The following is a 23,120-nucleotide window of genomic DNA, read 5'->3' on the forward strand; positions in this document are numbered from 1 at the left end:
AATGAAAAGGAGCACCAACACATGAACGCATAAAAACCCACTTGCACACATACATACACACACACACACACACACACACACACACACACACACACACACACACACACACACACACACTCAAATGCCTGCACTCATCCGCTAAACCAGCTCATGGAGGCACATTCTGAGGGCAGCATCTCAGCTTGCATAAGTGGGTGACAGTAACTCCAGAGGTAGAGCAGGTCGTCTGACAACAGGAGGGTCTCCGGTTCGATCCTCGGCTCCCCCTTGCAGAAATATTGAGGTGTTCTTGAGCAAGACGTCTAACCCCTAACTGCTCCCGATGGGCTGGTTGGCGCCTTGCATGGCTGACATTGCCGTCAGCATGAGTGCGCGGGTGAATGTCAGGCATTCGTTGATAGTAAAGGGCTTTGGGTGGCTGTTGTAGCTAGAAAAGTGCAATGCAACTCGTTTACCATAAGTCCGTTTCCCCGCATGTCCTGGCTCCCATGAACCCAGTGAGGGATTCTGCTTGGCAAACTCTGCCTCAGCTAGAGTCCAGCTGTCAACTTGACAAATGAACCTTGGTTGACTGAGGAGGTGTGTATTTGTGTGTGTGTGTGTTTGTGTGTGCGTTCAAGGGTGTGCGTCTGTGCATGTACGTGAGAGCAGAGAAATGTAGGTGTGGAAGAAGGTACAGATGGCTGCTGTTTACATTGCTTTTGCACAAGCAGCTGGCCGGTGTTTTCCTGATGGATATGGATCAGAAGACGGCAGAACCTGGGCCCGAGCCAGTAGATGTCAGTTACTGTGAACTGCGTGGGTCAACGGGGGGGAAAGGCTGCTGAAAATTTTGGAAATGCATCAGTGGCCTCGGTGGCTCGATGCTAAAGTCTTCTTTGTGCTGACACCGAACACATAAACCGCCCACAGGAATCAGCTTATTCAAAGAAGTATTTTTGCGTGCTGGCCTCAAATGAACTTTGACGCTGTCACATGTGCGCTCGCTATGACACCAAGGCGCTGTGGACGGCGCCCGTGCATCAACTTCAGTTTTACGAACCATGTGGGATGCTAAAGCATTTTACGGCATCTCGAGGGGCAAATAAAAACGTGTGAAGTAGCGTCAGGGAGTATATTGGTTTGTAGAGTGTTCCTATATGTAAGACGCAATGATGCGCCCACAAAGTTAAAAGTGTATGGACAACAACTTTTTCATTTGAAATACCGGCAACTGTTTTTCATCTGGCCCTGAACTGTTTATTCTAGGGACAGTTTCATCTCAAAACGCCGTGAGGCATTTTATTGCTTGATGAGGAATTGTATTATGCACAAACACTGTGATGATGCAGGCTTTTACTCAGGCCACACCATAGATGGATGGATGCCTTCGCCTTTCCTTGTGTGTGAGTGCGTGCGGTTGTGTTGGTGTCCATGTGAGTGGGAGTTTGTGTGTGTGTGTGTGTGTGGGGGGGGGGTGGAAGTATACAAAAACACTATCACCCTATGACAATTCCCATTATATTTATAAGAAAAGACTGACAGAGCCCTTTCATTGTAAATGACAAAGTAAATAGGATCAGATTATTCGGGTACCGGCCTCAATTTCGACTTGCCTCACATTTTACCTCAAGGAAAGAAAGAGCCAAAGAGAGGGGAAATGGAAAAATACAAGCACATTAAACGAGATTAGAATTTTACATCACATGACTTGCATCTAAAAGCGCCGCGATTCAATTCAATCTCACGCCCAAGGACTATTTCCCTAGCAATTACTCCTTTCTTCCATTTCCTCTGAAATACTATTGCTTTGAGTTAAATCTGATTTTCTTTTGTTGGGCCGCTGCCTCTGGCTGATATGCAAACATTACAGAGCAGAAGGGGGATTTTGAGTATTTCTGACAGGGACATAACAGCTTGTCTGTCGATATTTCTTTTTGTCTGTTTGTATTTTATTTTGTTTGTCTACATTTCATTTTGTCTGTCTGTCCGTAATTCTCTCTGTCGGTCTGCCCGATTTCCTCCTTGTCTCCTACACTTGTCTGTCTGATGTTCGCGCTATGAACCGTTTTGCAGAAACCGGAAGTGGTGAGGTCATGTGTAAATATATATTTGCATAAGTTGCTCGATGGTGGCACTGTGGCGCAGTGGTTAGCGTGGTCGCCTCACAGCAAGAAGGTCCTGGGTTCGAGCCCCGGGGTAGTCCAACCTTGGTGGGTCATCCTGGGTCGTCCTCTGTGTGGAGTTTGCATGTTCTCCCCGTGTCTGCGTGGGTTTTCTCCAGGGGCTCTGGTTTCCTCCCATAGTCCAGAGACATGTAGGTCAGGTGACTCGGCCGTACTAAATTGTCTGTAGGTGTGAATGTGTGTGTGTGTGTGTGTGTGTGTGTGTGTGTGTGTGTGTGCGTGATGGTCTGGTGGCCTGTCCAGGGTGTCTCCCCGCCTGCCTTCCAATGACTGCTGGGATAGGCTCCAGCATCCCCGTGACCCTGAGGGCAGGATAAGCGGTTAGGATAATGGATGGATGGATGGATGGATGGAAGGTGCTCGATCTATTAGCAGTCTTGCCTCTTGAGTGAAAGGACAAGTATGGCTGATTTGTGTACTTATGAAAACAAAACCCAGTGTACTTTTAGCATATTTTTTAAGTATATTTACGTGTAAAGGCTGCAATTGCAACTATAAACTAATGCTATTATACAAAATGTGCAAACAAGTTATATTTGGAGGGACGCTATCATAATTTTCAAAAGTGTAAAAAACATTTAAGTCTGTTTCATTTAAAGTACAAGTGTCAGACTTTATTATTGTTGCTACCTTTTGCAAAAGTCTGACGTCTTCAACAAGTATACATGTACAAGTACAGTTTGAGTATACTATGCTTACATTTGGGAGTATGACAAGTTTAAAAAAAAAAGTGCACTTGCTTATTTCTAATCAAAAGGCATATACTAGAAATGCACTGAAGTGAACTACTTTTTTCTAAGGGTGTGGAAGACGAGTGCTGAGGTTCACCACAAAAGCTCCAGTTTTTGAATTCTGTCATTGTTGTTATTTTGAAAGAACGTTAAACTGTGAAAAAAAGGTCCATCTGCAGTCTGTCCATCCGTCTGGCTGCTAAACCTTCCATCAAAACTGTCCTTTCAGTGTGAAAGACCCCATCACATAGTGCGAGGAAACTTTTTTGTTGTTGTTTTGTTCATGTCATTGTCGGCCCCTGCCTCCACGGCTCTCTTCTCTGAGCAACTTCCTCCCAATTGCGCCGCGCATTATTTTTTCATGTCTTCGGAGGAAAAGAGATTCTCAGCTCTCCTTCATTCCACTGATCCTCTGGGTCGTCCAGGCCGGCCTCCAGGGGGCCCAGGCGGGGGCTGTTTGTTAAGCTGTTATTTATCTCCCTCATAAATTCCTCCTCATCTCCCATTAAAGGGTCCAGGACTGCTGCCCTTGACCCAGCCGTAACTCTTGTGTCTTTTGGTGTGATGATTTACTGTTTAATTTAACGTCCTCCGAACCCAAGGGGGGAGCCTGCCTGGTGCTGCCTGATGTCATATCACAGTCCGGGAATGTGTAGGGGGATTTGTGTTGATTGTGTGTGTGTGGGTGGCTAGGTCAGGGACTCTATTGTAAAGCCATAGCTCTAGTCTAGACCCCTAGACACTGGGAGAGGGGTGTGTGTGTGTGGGGGGTAGAGTTTTCATGGAGGAAGCATGGAGAAATGAATCCTGTCAGAGATATAAACATGGAAAAAAAGACAATTAAAATTGAACATCCCTGATGAGTCTGTTTACTGGGACGGCTAATTTCAAAATAATTGCCGATAACCAGCATAAATTACATTTTTTTCCCCGTCTCGTTTGAATGAATACAGGAACAAAAAAAAAAAGTCAGCGCACTGTTGACAATTATATAAAAGAAGAATAATCTGTATCCCTGTTCATATCAGGAGATAGTAAGAGACTCCATTTCCCCGGGCTTATAAAAGTAATTACGCTGATCTGGCTAATTTCATTAAAGGAAGGGAAATGAACTTCATAAGGTATTTATTATACGCCAAGACGAGACTACAAAGAGTGAGAGGTTAGCTCTCAGCGGGATAGTGGGTCACCCGGGAGGAAATGGACACAAGAGCCTCTTGAGTATCGAAACGGAGCTCTCCAGTGACTGTGATGCTTAGTGAGATTCACTTTCAGTGTTGTGAACTTCACCCCCTCGTCCCCCGTCCCCACCACCACCACGTGAGGTTCTCGCATGCCTTCATGTTTGCCCTTTCTGTTGAACACCGGGAACTCACGCTATGCAGATGATGGTCAGACTGCCAGGTTTCACTAATGGGCTGACCTGTCAAAAGCGGACAGGAGAGAGACGGTTTCCGCATCACAAAATCTCCATTAGCATGAGTAACATGGTAAAGCCCTCACACCCTTCTCTCTATTCTCCTTGTGTCGCTGCCATCCTAAATCATATTTGCCACATTCGTGCCAGCAGAATGTGGGTGAACTGAAACGATCTAACTCCATCTTGGCTGTCGCCGGCACCGACTGTCTTTTTGTTTCGATGAATATTCATGACGCACAAAAAACCATTATCTCTACACCAAACTGGCATGTGCCAAAGCAGCCCGCCATGCGCAAACCAGTCGACATCTGAAATAGTAATTTCTGAGGAAAAATGCTTTTCTCAACTGTTCTGAATGGAGGAGCAATAAATTGAACTGCATATTTGGCCGGATGAATTCGAATGTCTCCAAACATGAGATGGTTTTGTGTTGGGAGCCGAAAAGAAAAACTCCCACCATAAATTCTTAAGTTGATGAACCTAAAACAATGGGGTTTTGAAACGAGCCAAGATTTGTTATTAAACACAACAGAAGAGCAGATGTAACGCTGTCATGACGGTTTGGACTCCAATGCCAGATGGACAGAGGTCTCTTCCTTCGTTTTCCTCCCTCTAATTTCTCTGAAGGAGGGCCTCCAACCTCCCCAGTTTCTTCACTCATCTTCTGTCCTGACATTTGTGCGTGCGTGTGTGTGTGTGGGGGGGATTTCAGGTCTTGCATGCCTGCCAAGAACAGAACCTCGGTGGTGTAGAGAACACAGAAGGAATGCAAAACTAAACATAGCTCCTACAAAAATAATCAGTACATTCATAGCACATAAAAACCCTTGTGTTAGACAGACTTAATGTATCTACACAATTAAGTATTTTCACAGGCTGGAATAACTTGGCCCCGGGAAACTAGTTCCATACAATTTAACTTTCACGCAGCATTACGTATGGGCAGCAGTGTGGGTTTCTTGGTGACCAAGAAGTGGATTGTTCTGTGATCCTGAAATACTCCCAACCCCGGGTTTCTCCCCTCCTGCGGTTTTTCTGGTGGACCAGGTTCAAAAAACAAGATGGAGTCCTGTACTTGGCTTAGCCTTCTCCTCTCTTTGTTCAGGGATAAAGCAGAAACACAACTAAACAATACCCCCAAACAATGGGTATGTGCAAAGGCAGTGCTGCGGCACATGCACTGTCCTGATCCTTTGTTTGCTGTCTGTGTAGGACAAGCTTTTTTCCTCTCTGTGTGTGTGTGTGTGTGTGTGTGTGTGTGTGTATGCGTACAAGCATGGGTGTAAATATATTCATGTGTTTTATGAGCAAACCAGCATGTGTGTATATTTTGCAACAATGCAGACATGCATGCATTTATACATAATGTAAATATGCATAAATCCATGCAAGAGGTATATGTGTTGGTGTGTGTGTGTGTTTACATATATACCTCTGTGTCTGCTGATATGAATGGGTTTGTGCGTGTATGTGTGTACATTAGCCTTTGTCTATCTGTTGATATAAATTCATGAAAGAGGGTGTGTGTGTGTGTGTGTGTGTGTGTGTGTGTGTGTGTGCTAGCTAGCATATGCTTCTCTGTCTATTAATGTGTGTGTGCGCGTTATGTACAAGTATGTGGGTGTGTTTGCAAGTGTATGTCTCAGCGGGAGGGTGTGGAGAGGGATGAAGGCGTAGATTGGAGCGGAGCGGCATCGGTGTTGGCTGGGCCAACAGTGGCAGATGCCAGAAGGCTTCATTAGACTCAGGGGGGAGAGGCTATGAACACCAGTTCTGGGGGAAGTCTATCAGATCCAAACCCAGATGCCGGCGCCACTCTAATCCTGCTCTAGTTCTACATTCTGCCTTCATTTCCACTCTCTTCTGCCGCTTCTTCCCTCGTTCACGTCGACTCTTCGGCCCGTATTTCCCGTTGCAGCTCCGCTTGCTTGCTCTTACAGTGCGTCGCTCACCATTTCTTTTGTAACCCCCACTCCCCGTCCCACCCCTTCTCTCTTTCTGGTGGTTTTTTTTTTGTTTTTGTTTTTTTTGTTGTTGCTGTGGCTCTGTCTGTCGGTGGAGCGTAGCATTCATTAATCACTAGAAAACGTACGCAGAAGAGAAAGCAGACACCTCGGGGGGGATTTTTCTCATTCTGTTTCGGAAAACGCTTTTCTGAATGCGCTCCGGAGAGAGCCAGAAGCAGAAACTGGAGCACAGGTGCTACAGCGCGCACAATAAATAAACACAGATGCGCTGCAACATACAGTTCACCAAACCAGGCAGGAATTTCAACGTTTTGCGCTTTGTCTGATTTGCAAGCTCCTATCCTTTAATAATCAAGATGAAATACTTTCCACTGCAGCTACTACATCGTCCCGCCTGTGTAAAAAAACAAAACAAAAAAACACCAGAAATATCGGTTCCTGCTGAATTAAAAGGACATTATGAGCATTTATTTAACCTTGCTTCTGATTTTTTTAAACTTGTCTCATCAAGTGATAATCGAGACGGGTGTGTGGACCCATGTCTTTAGATATGTACCCACTGCTGCCCATTTTATGTGACCTAGATCTTTCACAACTGCCTTTCTGTCTGTGGTGAGCTTGTCAATATAATGTCCTTTTTTTTCTCTTTTTTCTAGGGATGCAATCCTGTTATACAGGAATATCTGCCAACACTGCCCAAGCACACAGCCACAAAGAATGAAAATTCTCTCCTCAGGAAAGTTTTTTCCAATAAATCAATGGTTTAGCTGAAATGGCAGTTCTCCTCACATTCGTTATCCCAGCCCTTAAAAATGGAGGCCATCTACACTGTCAGAAATAATACTGCCGTTAGACTAACACTGAAATATTACCTAGAACAGAGAGCAGAGAGAAAACAACAACACGACAAGAAATGAACTACAAAGTGAATGGAAGTCCAATGATGAAGATGAAGACAATGATGATAAGTGATGTTAATAATGATGTAAAGTGTAATGATCTTTAATAATATTGCAAAGTGTAATGATCTAAAAAAAACACCTTCATTGCATCCACAGTATGTGACAACAGGTGCACCGGGATACTTGCAGGGAAAAGCTAGCTTACTAGCCTAGCATCATTGTGATCAGTCACTCTTTATGCCTGGTGGCATCAAAAAGTTGGTTTAGTCTCAGCATTTCACGTTCTGTTCATAGTCGTGACAACCAGTTGCATAAAGTTTGACAATAGTGCCATGATAATGACAAAAATAGGAATGTATATTTTTAGATTCTGTTCATGGATGTATTTGTATGTATTTAAAAATATATTCATGCATGCAAAAAAAAAAAAACCAAACAAAAATTATTCGTTACCATTTTTGCATGAATCTTTTTGTTGTTTTTTTTTTTTGGGGGGGGGGTCCCCCCTTTATTTCTTGTCAATTGTATCTGGCCAATTACTCCACTTTTCCGAGCCGTCCCGGTCGCTGCTCCACTCCCTCTGCTGATCCGGGGAGGGCTGCAGACTACCACATGCCTCCTCCGATACATGTGGAGTCACCAGCTGTTACTTTTCACCTGACAGTGAGGACTTTCACCAGGGGGACATAGCATGTGGGAGGATCACGCCATTCCCCCCAGTCCCCCCCCCCCTGAACAGCGCCCCAACCAACCAGATGAGGTGCCATGACAGCGACCAGGACACATACCCACATCCGGCTTCCCACCTGCAGACGCAGCCAATTGTGTCTGTAGGGATGCCCAACAAAACCAGAGGTAACATGGGGATTCAAACTGGTGATCCCCATGTTGGTAGGCAACGGAATAGACCACCATGCCACCTCGACTCCCCCCATAAATATTTTTAAACAGTTGCATTTTTCCTCAGCTCTGCTCCCCTATATGCCATGTCATGCAAAGGTAGTGGCTAAGAAAACCAGGATATAGTTAAGCTTAACGAAATAAACTTCTAAATAACTTTGTCGTTATTTGTCGTGCCCATGTGTCATCACCATTGTCTACCCACCAGCAAGTTAAGAGGGGCAGCACTTTTTGTTTTCACAGGGCTTTCAAACCGCAATCAAAGTAGCTCTGCTAAGGAAGTCAATGCCCTGTTATTCCATTTGCTATTATCTCCTTAGGTGGAATCAGAAGACAATCCAGTTTTAAGTCGTACCGTTCTGGACAAACAGAATGTTGGTTACTCATACGTAGGCACTCAGCAAAGCTCCTTTGTTAAATTGTTGTTTCATCCTGGGTTTGTTGGGTTTTTGCTGACAGTTTCCTTAATGGGAGATTAGGAGAGTTGGATGGTGGTGATGGAGGTGAGGTGGGGGTGAGGAGTGGGGTTGCTGCGTTGAGTCTTTATTTACCCGACCAAGAGAAATCAATGCCTCTCTGCCGTAGGAGAAGTGTGCGGATCAATGGAAGGTTTCAAAAAAGCCTCTGTGAAAAATCAATGGCTCTTACATGCTATTGATGGCTGTTTGGCCGCAGAAGAAAGAGAATGACGAAAAACACCTGTTTATAGTGAGGAATTACACCCTACACCATTTCTTCCTGTCTTTCTGGCTCTCCCTCTTCGTTCCAGAATGGTCTCCCGTATTTCTGCCCCTGCCCCACCAGCACCTCCATCCTTCCCTGTGTTTGTCTTTCTTCTCAGTGCTTGTTAAAGTTCTGCACTGCTCATCTCCTTCTGCTGCTTCACGGACAGACAGACAAAATACTGCCAGCTTGATTGGGCAAAGACCAGGTCCCGCAATTACTCCAAAACTGTCAAATTGTTAGCAGGTTACATGCTATGGAGATCTATATGGTAAAAAAAAAACAACCAAAATACATAATGATGAACGACCCCGTTCAGTGGCTGGTTTCCCCTTGTACTACCCTTTTCATCCACAAACAGGTTTGTTTTTGTCTATTCTTGGTGACGTATGTGTCCTGTAAACTACATCACCACTGAGGATGGCTAACGCATTTCACATTCTCATTAAGCAGCATACAAATGGCATGACCTGAAAATGTTTTGCAATGCATAGACAAAAGTCAGTTTTCCATACAGAGTTCATATGAGAGTTATTTCAATTCCCTAACTTGTTCACTGCAAACCACAACCAGCGGTCGTGACGGCAACTACAGTTATTGTGGTTAAGTTTAGGGTTAAGGTTGAGGTTAGGCAGTGGTTAGTGGTTCATCGATCTTCGTCTTATTACATGCGGACTTAGAGAATGTCTATGGAGATACTCGCCTTCAGCCACGGAGTCGAACGTATAAGGACATTCACACCTCAAGTGTCTTGTGACAGCAACGCTATATAACCGATTCAGTCAGAATCAGGAAAGTTAATGTTTTCTATCAAAATAGCACATTTTGTGTGAAATGGAACTCTTTAATGTGTGTATGTTGGTACTTTATCATACATAAAGTAGCAACAGTGCGATTATTGCTGGCCGGGGTGTTTATGGATTGAGGGTTAGTTTATCCAGTTCACACCGGGATGCATCGCGGCAGACTTTGAAGTACTGGAAACTATTCCAGAACTCAAAGAAGGTTGAATCAGTTCATCTGGATACAATGTTTATTGACAGATACGTTTCATCAGTGATGAAAAGTATCTGTCAATAAACATTGTATCCAGATGAACTGATTCAACCTTCTTTGATTTTCTTACCTGGATTATTGAGCATACATCAAGATATTCCAAAACTATTGCCATTATTTGCAGCTCATATACTGTACATCTCATTTGAAACTGGGACTGTCTCGACCTTGGTCGGGGAGTATGGCGCTAGTGCAGTCACACGAGGACCTTACAGCTGGCCTTTTCCTCTCAGCCATGTCAGGCTTGGAGCCGGGAGGCCAGTCTGTAGGGCCTCTGTCATCACACCTGCTCCGTCCTGTGCTGGTCTGATCAAAGTGACAGCACCGCAGGTCTGTAGAGATGCAGGGTAAGGGTAGCTGTCACCCTGCCTGTCCCACTGATGGCTACTTGGTCCGGGCAGGAAAGGAAGCAGTGGGAAAGGCAGAGAAGGCCTCTCTACCTGCATGTCACTCAGCGCTGTGCTGGATGACAGAACAGACCATTAGGAAGGGGATTGACTTCACAGGCCATTAGGGTAGGCATCACACAGCCACACCACACAGAGCAGAGCAGAGTGTAATGGCACAGTATGAGAGACGGAGAGAGAGAGAGAGTGCATGTGATTGAGAGAGAGAGAGAAAGAATAGTCCATCTCAATCATGATGTCATCATAATGAGGAAACCTTGCTTGGTTAAAACTGAATATTGCCTAGAAAAACCCTCTGAGACATCATCTTGCTAACAATGGGTCTCATCTTAAAGAGTAAGTAAGCACTTGTTTTAAGCCTGTCTCTGCCTACTCCCATTTATAAAAAGGATTAAAAAAAGGGGTCTAGATGTAGAGGACAGTGGTGGTGGTGTCCATGTGTAAAGAATTCAATATTACTTAATTTATCCCTTGGGGAATTTGTCTTGGACATAAAGGCTGCCACATGAAAATACATACAATATAGACATAAAGTGCATAGCGCAGACAAAGTGCATTCAAATACGTGCAACACCGCCCCTCATTTCACACCCTCATGCCCTGAGTTTAGGCGATTCTCTGATACAGGGATGAAAGCGTTTTTATACCTGTTCAGGTATCGTTTCATGTATTTAATTGGAACCCCGTAGCATCAGTTTGTATTCTGAATACAGGACATGAGAGGGGTCAGTGATAATTTTCCTAACCTGTTCAGCTATGTCTTCTCAAAGAGCATTTGGAGGGAGGGATGCTCCCTCCAAAGTCTGTTTATTTGTGATTTTAACTTAACCGATATGTTACCAAACCAAGATGAAATTGTGTAATGTAATATACTCTCTATCACAGCATGATAAAATAACACCATTACCTGCTGTCCAACCCAAACAGGGGGAGTCTGCACAAAAAGTAGAGTCGCTGTTGGATCCTCGTACATACAGAATTCACATGGCCCTTCCAAGACAGATTACAGTCAATATGTATATCCAAATACTTGTAAGAATGAACCTGGGTAATACAAGTGTTATGGATCAGTAAAGGAGAATAATCCCCCAGATGTCCTGGATCAAAAATAATTTCTTCTGTTTTCTTAGTGTTTACAATGAGATGACGGTCATCACACCATTGTACAAACTTTTTAACCTCTAAATTAGTAAAGCCAGACATGCCAGTGTCTATATCCATAAGTCCCAAGATGGCAGTGTCATCAGAAATTCTGACAACAAAAGTGCTGGAATGACTGCTTGTACAATCATTTGTATATAATGTATTAAGTATGTATTTAGATATAAAGGGGCGTAGATGTAGAGGACAGTGATGGAGGTGTCCATATATAAAGGATATAAAAGGGTGTAGATGGAGGGAACAGTGATGGTGGTGTCCATGTATAAAGGACATAATGGAGTGTGAATGGAGAGGACAGTGATTGTGGTGTCCATGTATAAAGTACATAAAGATGTTGATGTAGAGGGCAGTGATGGTGGTGTCCATGTATAAAGGATATAAAGGAGTGTAGATGGAGGGGACAGTGATGGAGGTGTCCTTGAATAAAGGATATAAAGGGGTGTAGATGGAGAGGACAGTGATGGTGGTGTCCATGTATAAAGTACATAAAGATGTCGATGTAGAGGACAGTGATGGAGGTGTCCATGTATAAAGAATATAAAGGGTTGTAGATGTAGAGGACGGTGCTAGTGGTGTCCATGTATAAAGGATAGAAAGAGTTGTGGATGGAGAGGACAGTGATGGAGGTGTCCATGTATAAAGGTAGAAAGGGGTGTAGATGTAGAGGACAGTGATGGAGGTGTCCATGTATAAAGAATATAAAGGGTTGTAGATGTAGAGGACAGTGCTAGTGGTGTCCATGTATAAAGGGTATAAAGGGGTGTAGATGTAGAGGACAGTGATGGAGGTGTCCATGCATGAAGGATATAAAGAGTTGTGGATGGAGAGGACAGTGATGGAGGTGTACATGTATAAAGTACATAAAGGGTTGTAGATGTAGAGGACAGCGCTAGTGGTGTCCATGTATAAAGGGTATAAAGGGGTGTAGATGTAGAGGACAGTGGTGGTGGTGTGGGTTAGACTGAAGATGGCAGTGTTGTAGTAGATCGCCTCGTCCCAGCGTCTCACAAGTCTACCCGGAGAGTTTAGTTGGCTAAACTAAACTGAATGTGTTCGTTCGCCTTTCTCCTCGCCTCATATTTTACTGGTCTAACGTGCTGGACGCCCATGTGTCGCCTACGTCATATGGGCGTCAGCGTGTTTGATGTCATCATATGAGGCAAATCGATTGAGGCTGAGCATAGGAAAAAGCATAGACCGTCAAAACGGCCATTTGATGCATTTTGTTTTTTGTTGAATTTATCATGAAGGCAATCAGCTCTACCATCCTAGACCCATACCAACACCTGTTCAGTTAATTTTTTTTTCTTCAAAAAAGGGTTACTACCCTTTTAATAAGGGGGAGCTATGCACATGTTGTCCTTACGAAATCAAAAACAACGTGAATGATGCTGCGACGCATTTTGGTCATTTGACAGATTTAACAACATTTTGGAAGTGACAGCTGTCAAAAGTGATAGACGCTGATCAGCCAAAGGACAACTGAATGCAAAGCTATAGCCTAGCGAATTCCCTCCCCTACTGAAGCTGTGATGAAGAGGAGGCAGAGTCTCCAATCTCAACAGCCTATTAGAAAATGAAAAAGAAACAACAACAACCAACCGCATAAACAATAAGTACAGCGATATCACCCCTCACCCCCCTGAGCTGTCTCCTTGTTAAAATCTCTTCTCTCTAGATCTCAGCGTGGCCCTGCCTGCCCTCCAGTCATTATTAAAGAGAGAGAGGCGAGAGCCCGAGAGCCCAACAGAAGCATCAACACGCATCACTTCTCCTGTACGCGCCGATCCCATCCTTCCACTGGCTCCTAACGGACCTATTTACTGCATAAAGTAAATTGTGTTTGGCTGCATGCTACACATCCAAATGCTCCTTTGATACCCTCTCTTTCTCTCCTCTCCCATCCCATCCCCTCCTCTCTCATCCCCCCCTCTCCCAACCCCGCCTCTCCCGCCGGTTTCGACCCGCTCATGGCAGAACTGTCTAGCCATTTTAGGGTTGAATTTAGAACTGTTGTCGGCCTTTAAAGGCATGGATGAGAATGCCAAACTGCGCTAGGCTGATGGGACAGACTTCAGATCTAAAAGCAATCCCTCGGCCGAAAAAAAAAAACAAAAAAAAAAACAACAAAACAAAAGAAAACGAAAGACTTGAAACTTTTCCTATCTTTGACTGGATGTTTTTGTTTCACAAAAAAAAAAAAAAGCTTCCCTCAAGCAGCTCCCCGGGCTTTTCCCTGAGGATTGTATAAAACCCGGTTGAAAAACAAAGAGAAGGAAAAACAAAAGAATATGCTGCTTTGGCACAATTTAAGACCTGAAAGTGTAAAACTGCGAGAGTTCTGTAAACAGCGAGGAAAAAGCTGATAGCTAGATATTCCAGATAAAGCGCGCGGGAAAGACGGGGCATGGAATAAGGCGCTTCGGTCTCTCAGAATGATGTTTTTTGATGAATTACGGCAAACATAGAGAGCCCAAACGTCTGGAGCCGTTCTGCATGAGAGACAAACTGAGCACTCTGCTGTGACAGAAACTCTGAATTTTAAGCACTCTGCAAAAGCAGGACACTGCACAACAACGCATTTACACAAACGTTCATTTATTCCTGTTATTTATTTATTTTTGTAATCCCGTCCGCCCCCCCGTGTCAGGCTTTTACAGTTTCGACCTCCAACCCTCTTTGCTTTGTTTGCATTTTGTACTTCTACAAACTAGAATTTTTCCGGGGAAAAAAAAAAAGTAATTTGTTGTGATAGTAGTCACTTGTGTAAGCGCGACACGCTACAGTCTTGAATAGTAAATGAGGACATCTTTGTTAAGTAATGATCAAGGGCAGGCGGCTTACATGTTGGTACACATGCTTTTCCAGCTCACAAGATGTGGATGTGCACAAGCAAGAACACACACACACACACACACACACTGAAAGAGAGAGGAGGATGAAGTGGGTTGCGGCGATAATTAAGAATTGTTTGACCACATTGTATAGTTGAGAGTTTCTAGAGGTTACTATCAGATCATTCTTCAGATCATCTAATTGAAGTGGAGCCTGTTATCTGTGATTAATGGAGGCTCTCCACCAACATGTCCTTACTGGACCTTGGAGGACGAACCTTTGCCCTAATTCCTCTGCCCTGAGAATAAGCACTTTTCATACTTCTTTTTGAGCTTTGCCTCTTGCAGGAGGCCTGGATTTATGGCTTCAGTAAAGATTCTGTGACAAATTGCATTGTTCAAAGGCAGCCATAAAAAATAGTATTAAACTTTGGGCAACCTCTCTGAATTGGGCTGATAAAGGAACAAATGGATGCATAAAGGAGCAGAAATAATCAGGCATTTTCACAGAGAGCCCGATGGACCTACCGTTGCAGGAGGGCTTATATATGAAGGGCTACTTAACTGTTTTGGGGCTCTCCATCTGAGGGGGAAGCATGCTAGTTCAATCAGCGCTATTAAAAAAAAAAAACCTGAGGACATTTATGTCGACAATCACATCAGCACAAGACAACATAGCCACCTGCAAGGTTGGCTATAATGAGCAGAGCTGGAAAAGAAGTTATGCTAATCTTTTTTAAGTGCAAAACACCTCATTAATCTGTTTCTAACTCACTCACTCACAAACTGACATTTAGTCACAGGTTTAGCTGCACCATCCGGAGGGGGCGGCAAGTCGCAAGTTCCACAAAAATGTTTGTGAGTGAGTGCAGCTAAGAATATATGCCATTGTAAGAAGTTAAAAGTTTTTTTGTCATTTTTTTAATTGAAAGTATAGTCCTCAGTGGTAAGAAAACTGGCACTTTTTTTTCTGCGCCTCCACAACTTTTCTCTCTCCCTCATGTGCTATCACTTGGTGTTGCCCATGCGGTTTCATTCGAGGCAGGGTTTCAAAGGCATGCCATCGACAGAGATGCAAGTAAGACTTGCTCTGTCGTCTTTAGCGGGCTCCAATAAATCTTTTGATACAAGTTTTCAAGTTTTGCTGATGTGTCAGCTTGCTTTTCTGGGTTGTTGGTTAGCTAAAAACATGTCTCATGCAAGCTAACTTTGGTGCTGGTGATGCAGAAGCATCCATTCAATGTTACACATCCAATCAGGGTAAGAAGTGCAGAGACTGTAATTGATGTTAGCTACTCTGTTGAAAATGTGCAGGCAATACTAGACCTACTTCCAGCAACACTTAGGACTTCTTCTTCTTTCGGCTTGTTCCCTGTTTCCCAGGGGTCGCCACTGTGGGTTTGATAGTTTCCATCGGTACCCTGTGAGGGCACAGCACCAATGGTGGTCGTTGTTAACCTGGCTCCTTGACCGATCTGGTATGGTCTTGTCAAGCCGCATACTGATTTGGCAAAATTTTATGTCGGATGCCCTTCCTGACACAACCTCTGACCCTATGGACGGGGGCACAGGTAAAGCGCTGGATGCCATCCCTGTATTCATGGACCCAGTGACACTTAGGACAATGATCCCATGTTGTTCTGTTCAAAACAGTCACACAATAGTTTTGGTTTGCGTCTGCAACACTATTTGGCCTTGTTTCTGTTGCACTATATTTCACATAATCTCTGAATGACCATGAATAAAATGTCCCCAACGGATGCCTGGCAGTACGTAATGTCAAATGTGTCACATACGCTGACGAGCATCTGCGGAAAGGGTCCTCTTGAATTTTCGGGCACGTTGATTGGTGGAATCACCCAGTCCCTCTTCTGTCTCCGCAGGCCCTTGGAGCCAGCCGGGCGAAGGCCTGGGAACATGATGACAGTCGGCGGGGCTTGGAACGTCTCCTTCATCTCTTTCCTCTCTACAACTTTTCCCTCGTCTTCTGTGACCTTTGAAATAACACAAAGAGAAAAAGCCTTCAGTAAGAGTGTGGGGCTATGTGATCAATGTTAAGCAGGGTAGAGAAGACTTTCAAAAGCAGGTTCGTGTTTTGAGAAAAAAAAGAATAAAAACAGTAAAGCAACATATGAATTATATAGCTACCTTCAAAAAGCTGTAAAATCACTATGCTACGTGGAGAGGCCTTTGCTCAAAAGACAAATATGCTGTAGTTTGCTGAGATTGTGTTACTGAAGTCACAGCAATCCTGGTATTCTTCTTTCACTTTAGTCAGAACTGCCAAAACATTAACAACTAACTAGTCTTATGCATGAGTGCACTTTATTTACTAGCTTGTAATTTATTTATTTATTTAGAATTACAAAATAAACATGATCATGATTATTTCCATCCATTATCCAAGCCGCTTATCCTAATCGGGGTCACAGGATGCTGGAGCCTATCCCAGAAGTCACTGAGCGGCAGGCGGGGAGACACCCTGGACAGGTCGCCAGTCCATCACAGGGCCCACATACACACACACACACACCTAGGGACCTAAGGGCATCTAAGGAATGTGAATTATCATAATTGTATTAGCTTTAGTTTGTAATTAGTTCACAAATAGTATATGATTTTACAGCATTTTTAAACATTCAGAATAAAGCTATGATACACTAAAGAGGGTTTGTGGACTACTTTGCACTGCGCTTTTGGGTGTTGATTTTGGTTTTGGTAAACATCATCATTGCCTCGTCATTGTCAGTGCCCATAAAGATGAAAAAATGTAGCGTTCATTGTGTTTTCGCTACAGCGGTTCTGAAGTGCCTGAACAGAAAGGAGGCGAGAGGGAAATTTTGAGCAAACTCAATGGGAAACTACTGGATATAGGTAATCCCATTCCCCGTTCACACCCATGCTCTACTTCATAGGGTAATCTTTGTGAGTGCATGTTGACATGTATTAATAGTATGTGAAAGTTGTCACAAATCTAGTTTAGACCTTTCCTTTTACAGTTTATTGTGGGGGGGGGGGTCTTTTGACAGTATGCGTGTCACCAGACCAGCACAGCCGAGTCTTGGAAACGAAGTCACAAACCGGTCTCTTGCCATGCATATCCTTCATAGGCGCCCCTTGCATTCTCCTCTCATACACCGAGACATCCGCCACAAACCTGGCTCTTCGAAATTAGGAACCATCTCGCCTTGTAAGCATTTACTGGTCTATATGCAAGCAGAGCTAAAAGAAATGCAACTTTCAAACATAGTTCAAATGACCCTTTTCCATCTGGGAAAAAAACACAACAAAGGTCAACAATCACCTTGTCGTGAACAGGTTCTTAGAAAAATATCTCATGAAAACTATATGATGGGAAACATACTTCAGGTGGGATTCTGTTGAGGTTGTTGTCACCAACTTTTTTTCCCAATACTTTATTAATCTCCCGTGGGGAAATTCTTTCTCTGCATTTAACCCACCCTAACTGTGTAGCTAGGAGCAGTGGGCAGCCACCGTGCAGCACCCGGGGACCAGCTCCAATTCTTCTTGCCAGGAGTATTAACCCTAACATGCATGTCTTTTTGATGGTGGGGGAAACCGGAGAAAACCCATCGCAGAACATGTAGAACATGCAGAACATGCAGAACATACAAACTCCACACAGAGGACGACCTGGGATGACCCCCCAAGGTTGGACAAACCCTGGGGTTCGAACCCAGGATCTTCTCATGGCTTTGAATAGATTGCAGCGATAGAGCTGCTCTGCTACGTATGAGAAACCCTGACCCAGAATCAGGCCGTCTACAGGTGATTTAGCACCCGGTTCTCTACAAACATGCGTTGCGAGTCGAGAGAGGGGCAACTACTATCTGGTCGCACCCCAGCTCTGTCATGAATGGCCCTGCTCACTGACTGAAGCCGGCTATCCCGGTCCAACTGAAAGCTGCGGGCGGCACCATGGTATCGTCGCGTCTAGGGGGGATTCTGACTATTATATTCTATGTATGATATTCTGACTATTCTATGTCACCCAAAAAAAAAAAAAACATATTGCAGCTTGGGGTTAGCTGCGATACCAGCATGTCAATGAAGCAGAAATGTCAGGTTCATAGTACATACATGATACAGATTGATATGTTTTGTACAGCCTTGAAAAGATGGACTCTGTTTATATACACCGAGTCCATCTTTTCAAGGCTGGGTTTGAACCATTGCCCCATACGTTGCGGTGGCTCAGGGGCTAGAAAGAGATGTGCTGTATGTGTCTGCAAGATTCAGAGGTTACGTTAGACTTGACATTCTGCAGAGCTTCACCGCTGTAAGTTTACCAACATATTTAACAGTCACTACAAGCCAGGGAAAAAACAAAACATGTCGAGAATTCAGTCACGACCATCATTACTCAAGCCATACAACCTGGCTCAATCACACTCTCTTGAGCTCTACCTTACTCATCTGCTCCCTCTTGCCCTCGCTCCACTTCTCTCACAAAGTTATTGTTTTCCTCGCTCTCTGCTCCCAGTCAGCGGGTTCCTGACAGCTCGTCTCGGTAACAGCTATTCTTATAGCCCTGGGTCCTGCTTGGCGGATGGAGCGCTAGCAGGTAAAATGCGGCATTAAGCAGCAATGCCTACCAAACACTTGTACTGTCAGATCCCTCTTAATTTGCTGCACTCGTGTCTCTGCCACGGAGAAGGAAGGAAATGCAGGAAAATTGCAGTAGCTCAGCCTCACAAACCAGACTGTACCCTCCAGTGTATATCAGAGGTGTAATAGCCAGGTCGGGAAAGTAAAAGTCCTAAGAAGGGGTGCACCGATATCACTTTTTCACCGCTGATGCCGATTCCGAATACGAATCTTTACGTATCAGTCAATACTGAGTACTGATCCGATCCATTACGTTGTGTTGAACAGTACCAATCCAGACCATTAGTTTTGGATTAATGGCCAAAATGGTTGAAATTGAATTTTTTTCCTACTGTTAAAGAATACAGACATCTATGTGCAAAAAAAATGCAATGAAGCAATAATAAATCAATCTTTTATTCGTGACATCTTACTCATGGCTTTTGGTATTGGATTTTATGTTTTTGGTAAAACCTCTAAAATCTGTTAATACCAATTTTTTTTTATTTTTCCTAGCCTGATGTCAACCCAATATCTGGTATCAGTATCAGTGCATCCTTTGTCTCAAGCGTGTATTTGGTGCCCCCACGTATTAAGCCAGCTGATTCTATTCCAGCACCACACAGCGAAGTAAGGGAAACTATTAGTAAGATCAGCTGGTTTTGTCTGGACCTGGTTTTTACACCTCTGCTTGACATGCAGAGTTGCCAGCTCTCACACTTTTGGCATGAGACTCACGCTCTTGGGTCCTGTCTCACGCTCTGCAGATAAATCTAACACCACTAAATGCAATGTTGCCCTTCGTCTGTCGTTTCGGGGTCAGATGCTGGTCGTGAGACTTGGTGCGTGCGCATGACCAATTCTCTGAAAGAACTCCAATTAAGGTATATGGCAAAAAAACTGACGAAACATGTTAATTGCATTGTGTTAATTTAGACTTTAATTGGATTAAGATAGTTTGATTAAGGTCTTAACATGGCAGTTGCAATAATCAAATTGTTGCCTTAATCTGATTAAAATTGAAATTTTAACTTTCATGTTAACATACCAATTCATGCAGTACAGTATTTATGTACATACCAACTACGAGCTATATAGTTTAAATTAATGTTAAGGTACTGCTAATTAAGCAGTATAACAATCAATGTGCATGTGTGCAGACACATGCTCGTGCATGGAATAAATGAAATCTCACTCCAGGCACCCAACCAAAATTGGCAATCCTGAGATACACTGATGAGCCAAAACATTATGACCATCTGTCTAATATGCCGTTGGTCCACTGTGTGCTGCCAAAACAGCACCGACCCACCAAGGCATGGACTCTACAAGACCCCTGAAGGTGTCCTGTGGTATCTGGCACCAAAAACATTAGCAGTCCTATAAGTTGTGAGGTGGAGCCGCCATGGATCGGACTTGTCGGTCCAGCATGTCCAGCAGAGGCTCAATCACATTGAGATCTGGAGAAATTGGAGGCCAGAGCAACACCTTGAACACTTCATCAGGTTCCTCAAACCATTCTTAACAATGTGTGCAGTGTGGCAGGGCGCATCATCCTGTTGAAAAAGGCCGCTGCCATCAGGAATATCATTGTCATGAAGGGGTGTGCCTGGTCTGAAACGATGTTTAGGTAGGTGGCACGTGTCAAATTGACTTCCACATGAATTGACAGATCCAGGGTTTCCCAGCAGAACATTGCCCAGAGCATCACACGGCCTCCACCGGCTTGTCGTCCTCCCACAGTGCATCCTGGTGCCATCACTTCACCAGGTACACGGCACGCACATACACGGCCATCCACGTGATCTAAAAGAAAACGGGACTCATTGGACCAGGCTCCAAGGTCCAGTTCAGATGCTTGCATGCCCATTGTAGGAGCTTTCGATGGTGGTCAGGAGTCATAATGGGCACTCTGACCGGTCTGTGGCTACAAAGCCCCATACGGAGCAGGGTGCGATGCACTGTGTGTTGTAACATGTTCCTCCTGTAACCATCATTACAATTTTCTGTGACTTGTGCTACAGCAGACCTTCTGTCAGTTTGGACCAGACAGGGATAGCATTCATTGCTCTCATGCATTGATGAGCCTTGGGCGCCCAACAAACTGTTGCCAGTTTGGGGTTTGTCTCTCCTCGGACCACTGTTGGTAGGTACCCACCACTGCTGACTGGGAATACCCCACAAGCCTTGCCGATGCTCTGACCCAGTCATCTGGCCATAACAACGTGGCCCTTGTCAGAGTCACTCAGGCCTTAACTGCAGCCCATTTCTCCGGCATCCAACACATCGACTACAAGTAAGCAAGCAACATTTTATTTATATAGCACTTTTAAAAACATACAGTTACAAAGTGCTTTACACTCCATACACAAAAAATGAATAAATACATAAAATAAATTGAATGATTATAAAAACATGGCATTGGGAGTAAGAGACCAAGCTGAAAAATGAAACTAAACAGAAGTCAGGGGTGGGAATCTATAAAATGGCTTGCCTGAAAAGATAGATAGAAGAACTGATTGTTCACCTACCATCTAATCTACCCAGACCTTGACGTGTGCCCTTGTTTGGAGATGATCAGCGTTATTCAGTTCACCTGTGAGTGGTCATAATGCTTTGGCTCATCAGCGTATTTGTATTGAAGAAAGCCAATCTGGCATAAGTCACATGTTTAGGTGAAATAAGGACAGAGAGAGCATCCAGGTAGCGCAGCGGTCTATTCCATTGCCTACCAACACGGGGATCGACGGATCAAATCCCAGTGTTACCTCTGGCTTAGTCGGGTGTCTATACAGACACAACTGGCAGTGTCTGTGGGTGGGAAGCCGGATGTGGTTATGTGTCCTGGTCGCTGCACAAGCGCCTCCTCTGGGCGATCAGGGTGCCTGTTCGGGGGGGAGGGGGAACTGGGGGGGAATAGCGTGATCCTCCCACGCACTACGTCCCCCTGGCGAAACTCCTCACTGTCAGGTGAAAAGAAGCGGCTGGCGACTCCACATGGATCGGTGGAGGCATGTGGTAGTCTGCAGCCCTCCCTGGATCGGCAGAAGGGCTGGAGCAGCGACCGGGATGGCTCGGAAGAGTGGGATAATTGGCCAAGTACAACTGAGGAGAAAAGGGGGGAAAATCCCCAAAAAATAAGTGAAAATAAATAAGGACGGAGAGGTTTTGGCCAGTGAGGTGCAAAACAATGTCTGTGGTCACTTAATCAGTCGCTAATCCAGGATGGCGGTCACATTCGACGTGAACAATGACCATGGTGTAATTGGCGAGTTTGAGAACAACATTTTTTTCTTACAGAGAAACTGAGGAAAATGCAAGTTAAGGGAATTAGAAAGAGGTGAAGAAAAACAAATAAATAGAAACAATGGTACTATTTGCTTTGCCAGAGGAGATGGGGGCATGGTAGTTGGACGGCATTAAGGAAAACCGCGCCAGAGGAGTGCGTTGGCGGGTGTGCACATGTGAATTCAGGAGCGAAAGTGAGAGGGATTCAATCACCACACATTTACATACAAAGAGGTTAGTGTTTTTAATCCTTTGTCCAACATTTCATTTTACCTTATCCCACTATCCTCATTTCCCTGTAATATGTGCAGTACCCTTTAGTTGCTCCCCAACACTTAATGCATGGGGGGGGGGCAAGTAGCGAGGGAATGGCTTGCTCCTGGCACCCATCGAAAGCCGAGAGGTCCTGTGCACTGCATGCATTGTTCAACACTATCTAAGTTTGTTCTGCTTTGTCTCTCCCTGTCTTCCCATGCACAGCCGGGTCCCTTAGAGGGTTGGGCTGTATCTGAGTGAAACCAACACTTTCAGGACTGACTTCATTAAATGGAAGCCCCCGGAAGCCCAAGAGAAAGGCTTTTAAGGCAGCTCTAAAGGAAATATGTCAGACAAACTGTAAACTGTCATGTGCATGTGTGTGTGTGTAGGTGAGGATGCAGCGTACAGGAGGGGGCCACGGGCGAAGGTGTCACGTTCGATTTCATCAGCCAAGCGGCGCATTTCGGATATCAGGTGCTGCACAGGACCGGGCACTCGACAATGCAGGGAGAGAGGCGCTTGATGATGCAGGGGAGAGTGGTAAGGGTGGAGATCATATCTGGAGACAGTGATAAAAGTGCTGAAAGAGATATGATTTACTCGGCGGTCCATCGACTTGCGAGGTTCACCTTGAGAGCTGCGAAATTTAAAGGCGTGAAGCTATTATAACCAAACTAGAGGGGTCATATAAAAATCCCCC

At 44.5% G+C, this 23,120-nt stretch overlaps 1 protein-coding gene across 1 annotated transcript in view; it reads right to left on the reverse strand.

Annotated features, from left to right (window-relative positions):
- LOC130107579 (cadherin-4-like) overlaps positions 1-23,120 on the reverse strand; it is a 333,350-nt gene that overhangs the window by 62,040 nt on the left and 248,190 nt on the right. Inside the window, exon 5 of the mRNA XM_056274241.1 lies at positions 16,063-16,260. Within this exon, the coding sequence (XP_056130216.1) occupies positions 16,063-16,260 (198 nt within the window). The remainder of the gene's footprint in view (positions 1-16,062; positions 16,261-23,120) is intronic.

This window comes from Lampris incognitus, chromosome 2 (assembly GCF_029633865.1).
Source record: "Lampris incognitus isolate fLamInc1 chromosome 2, fLamInc1.hap2, whole genome shotgun sequence".
Lineage (NCBI taxonomy): Eukaryota > Metazoa > Chordata > Actinopteri > Lampriformes > Lampridae > Lampris > Lampris incognitus.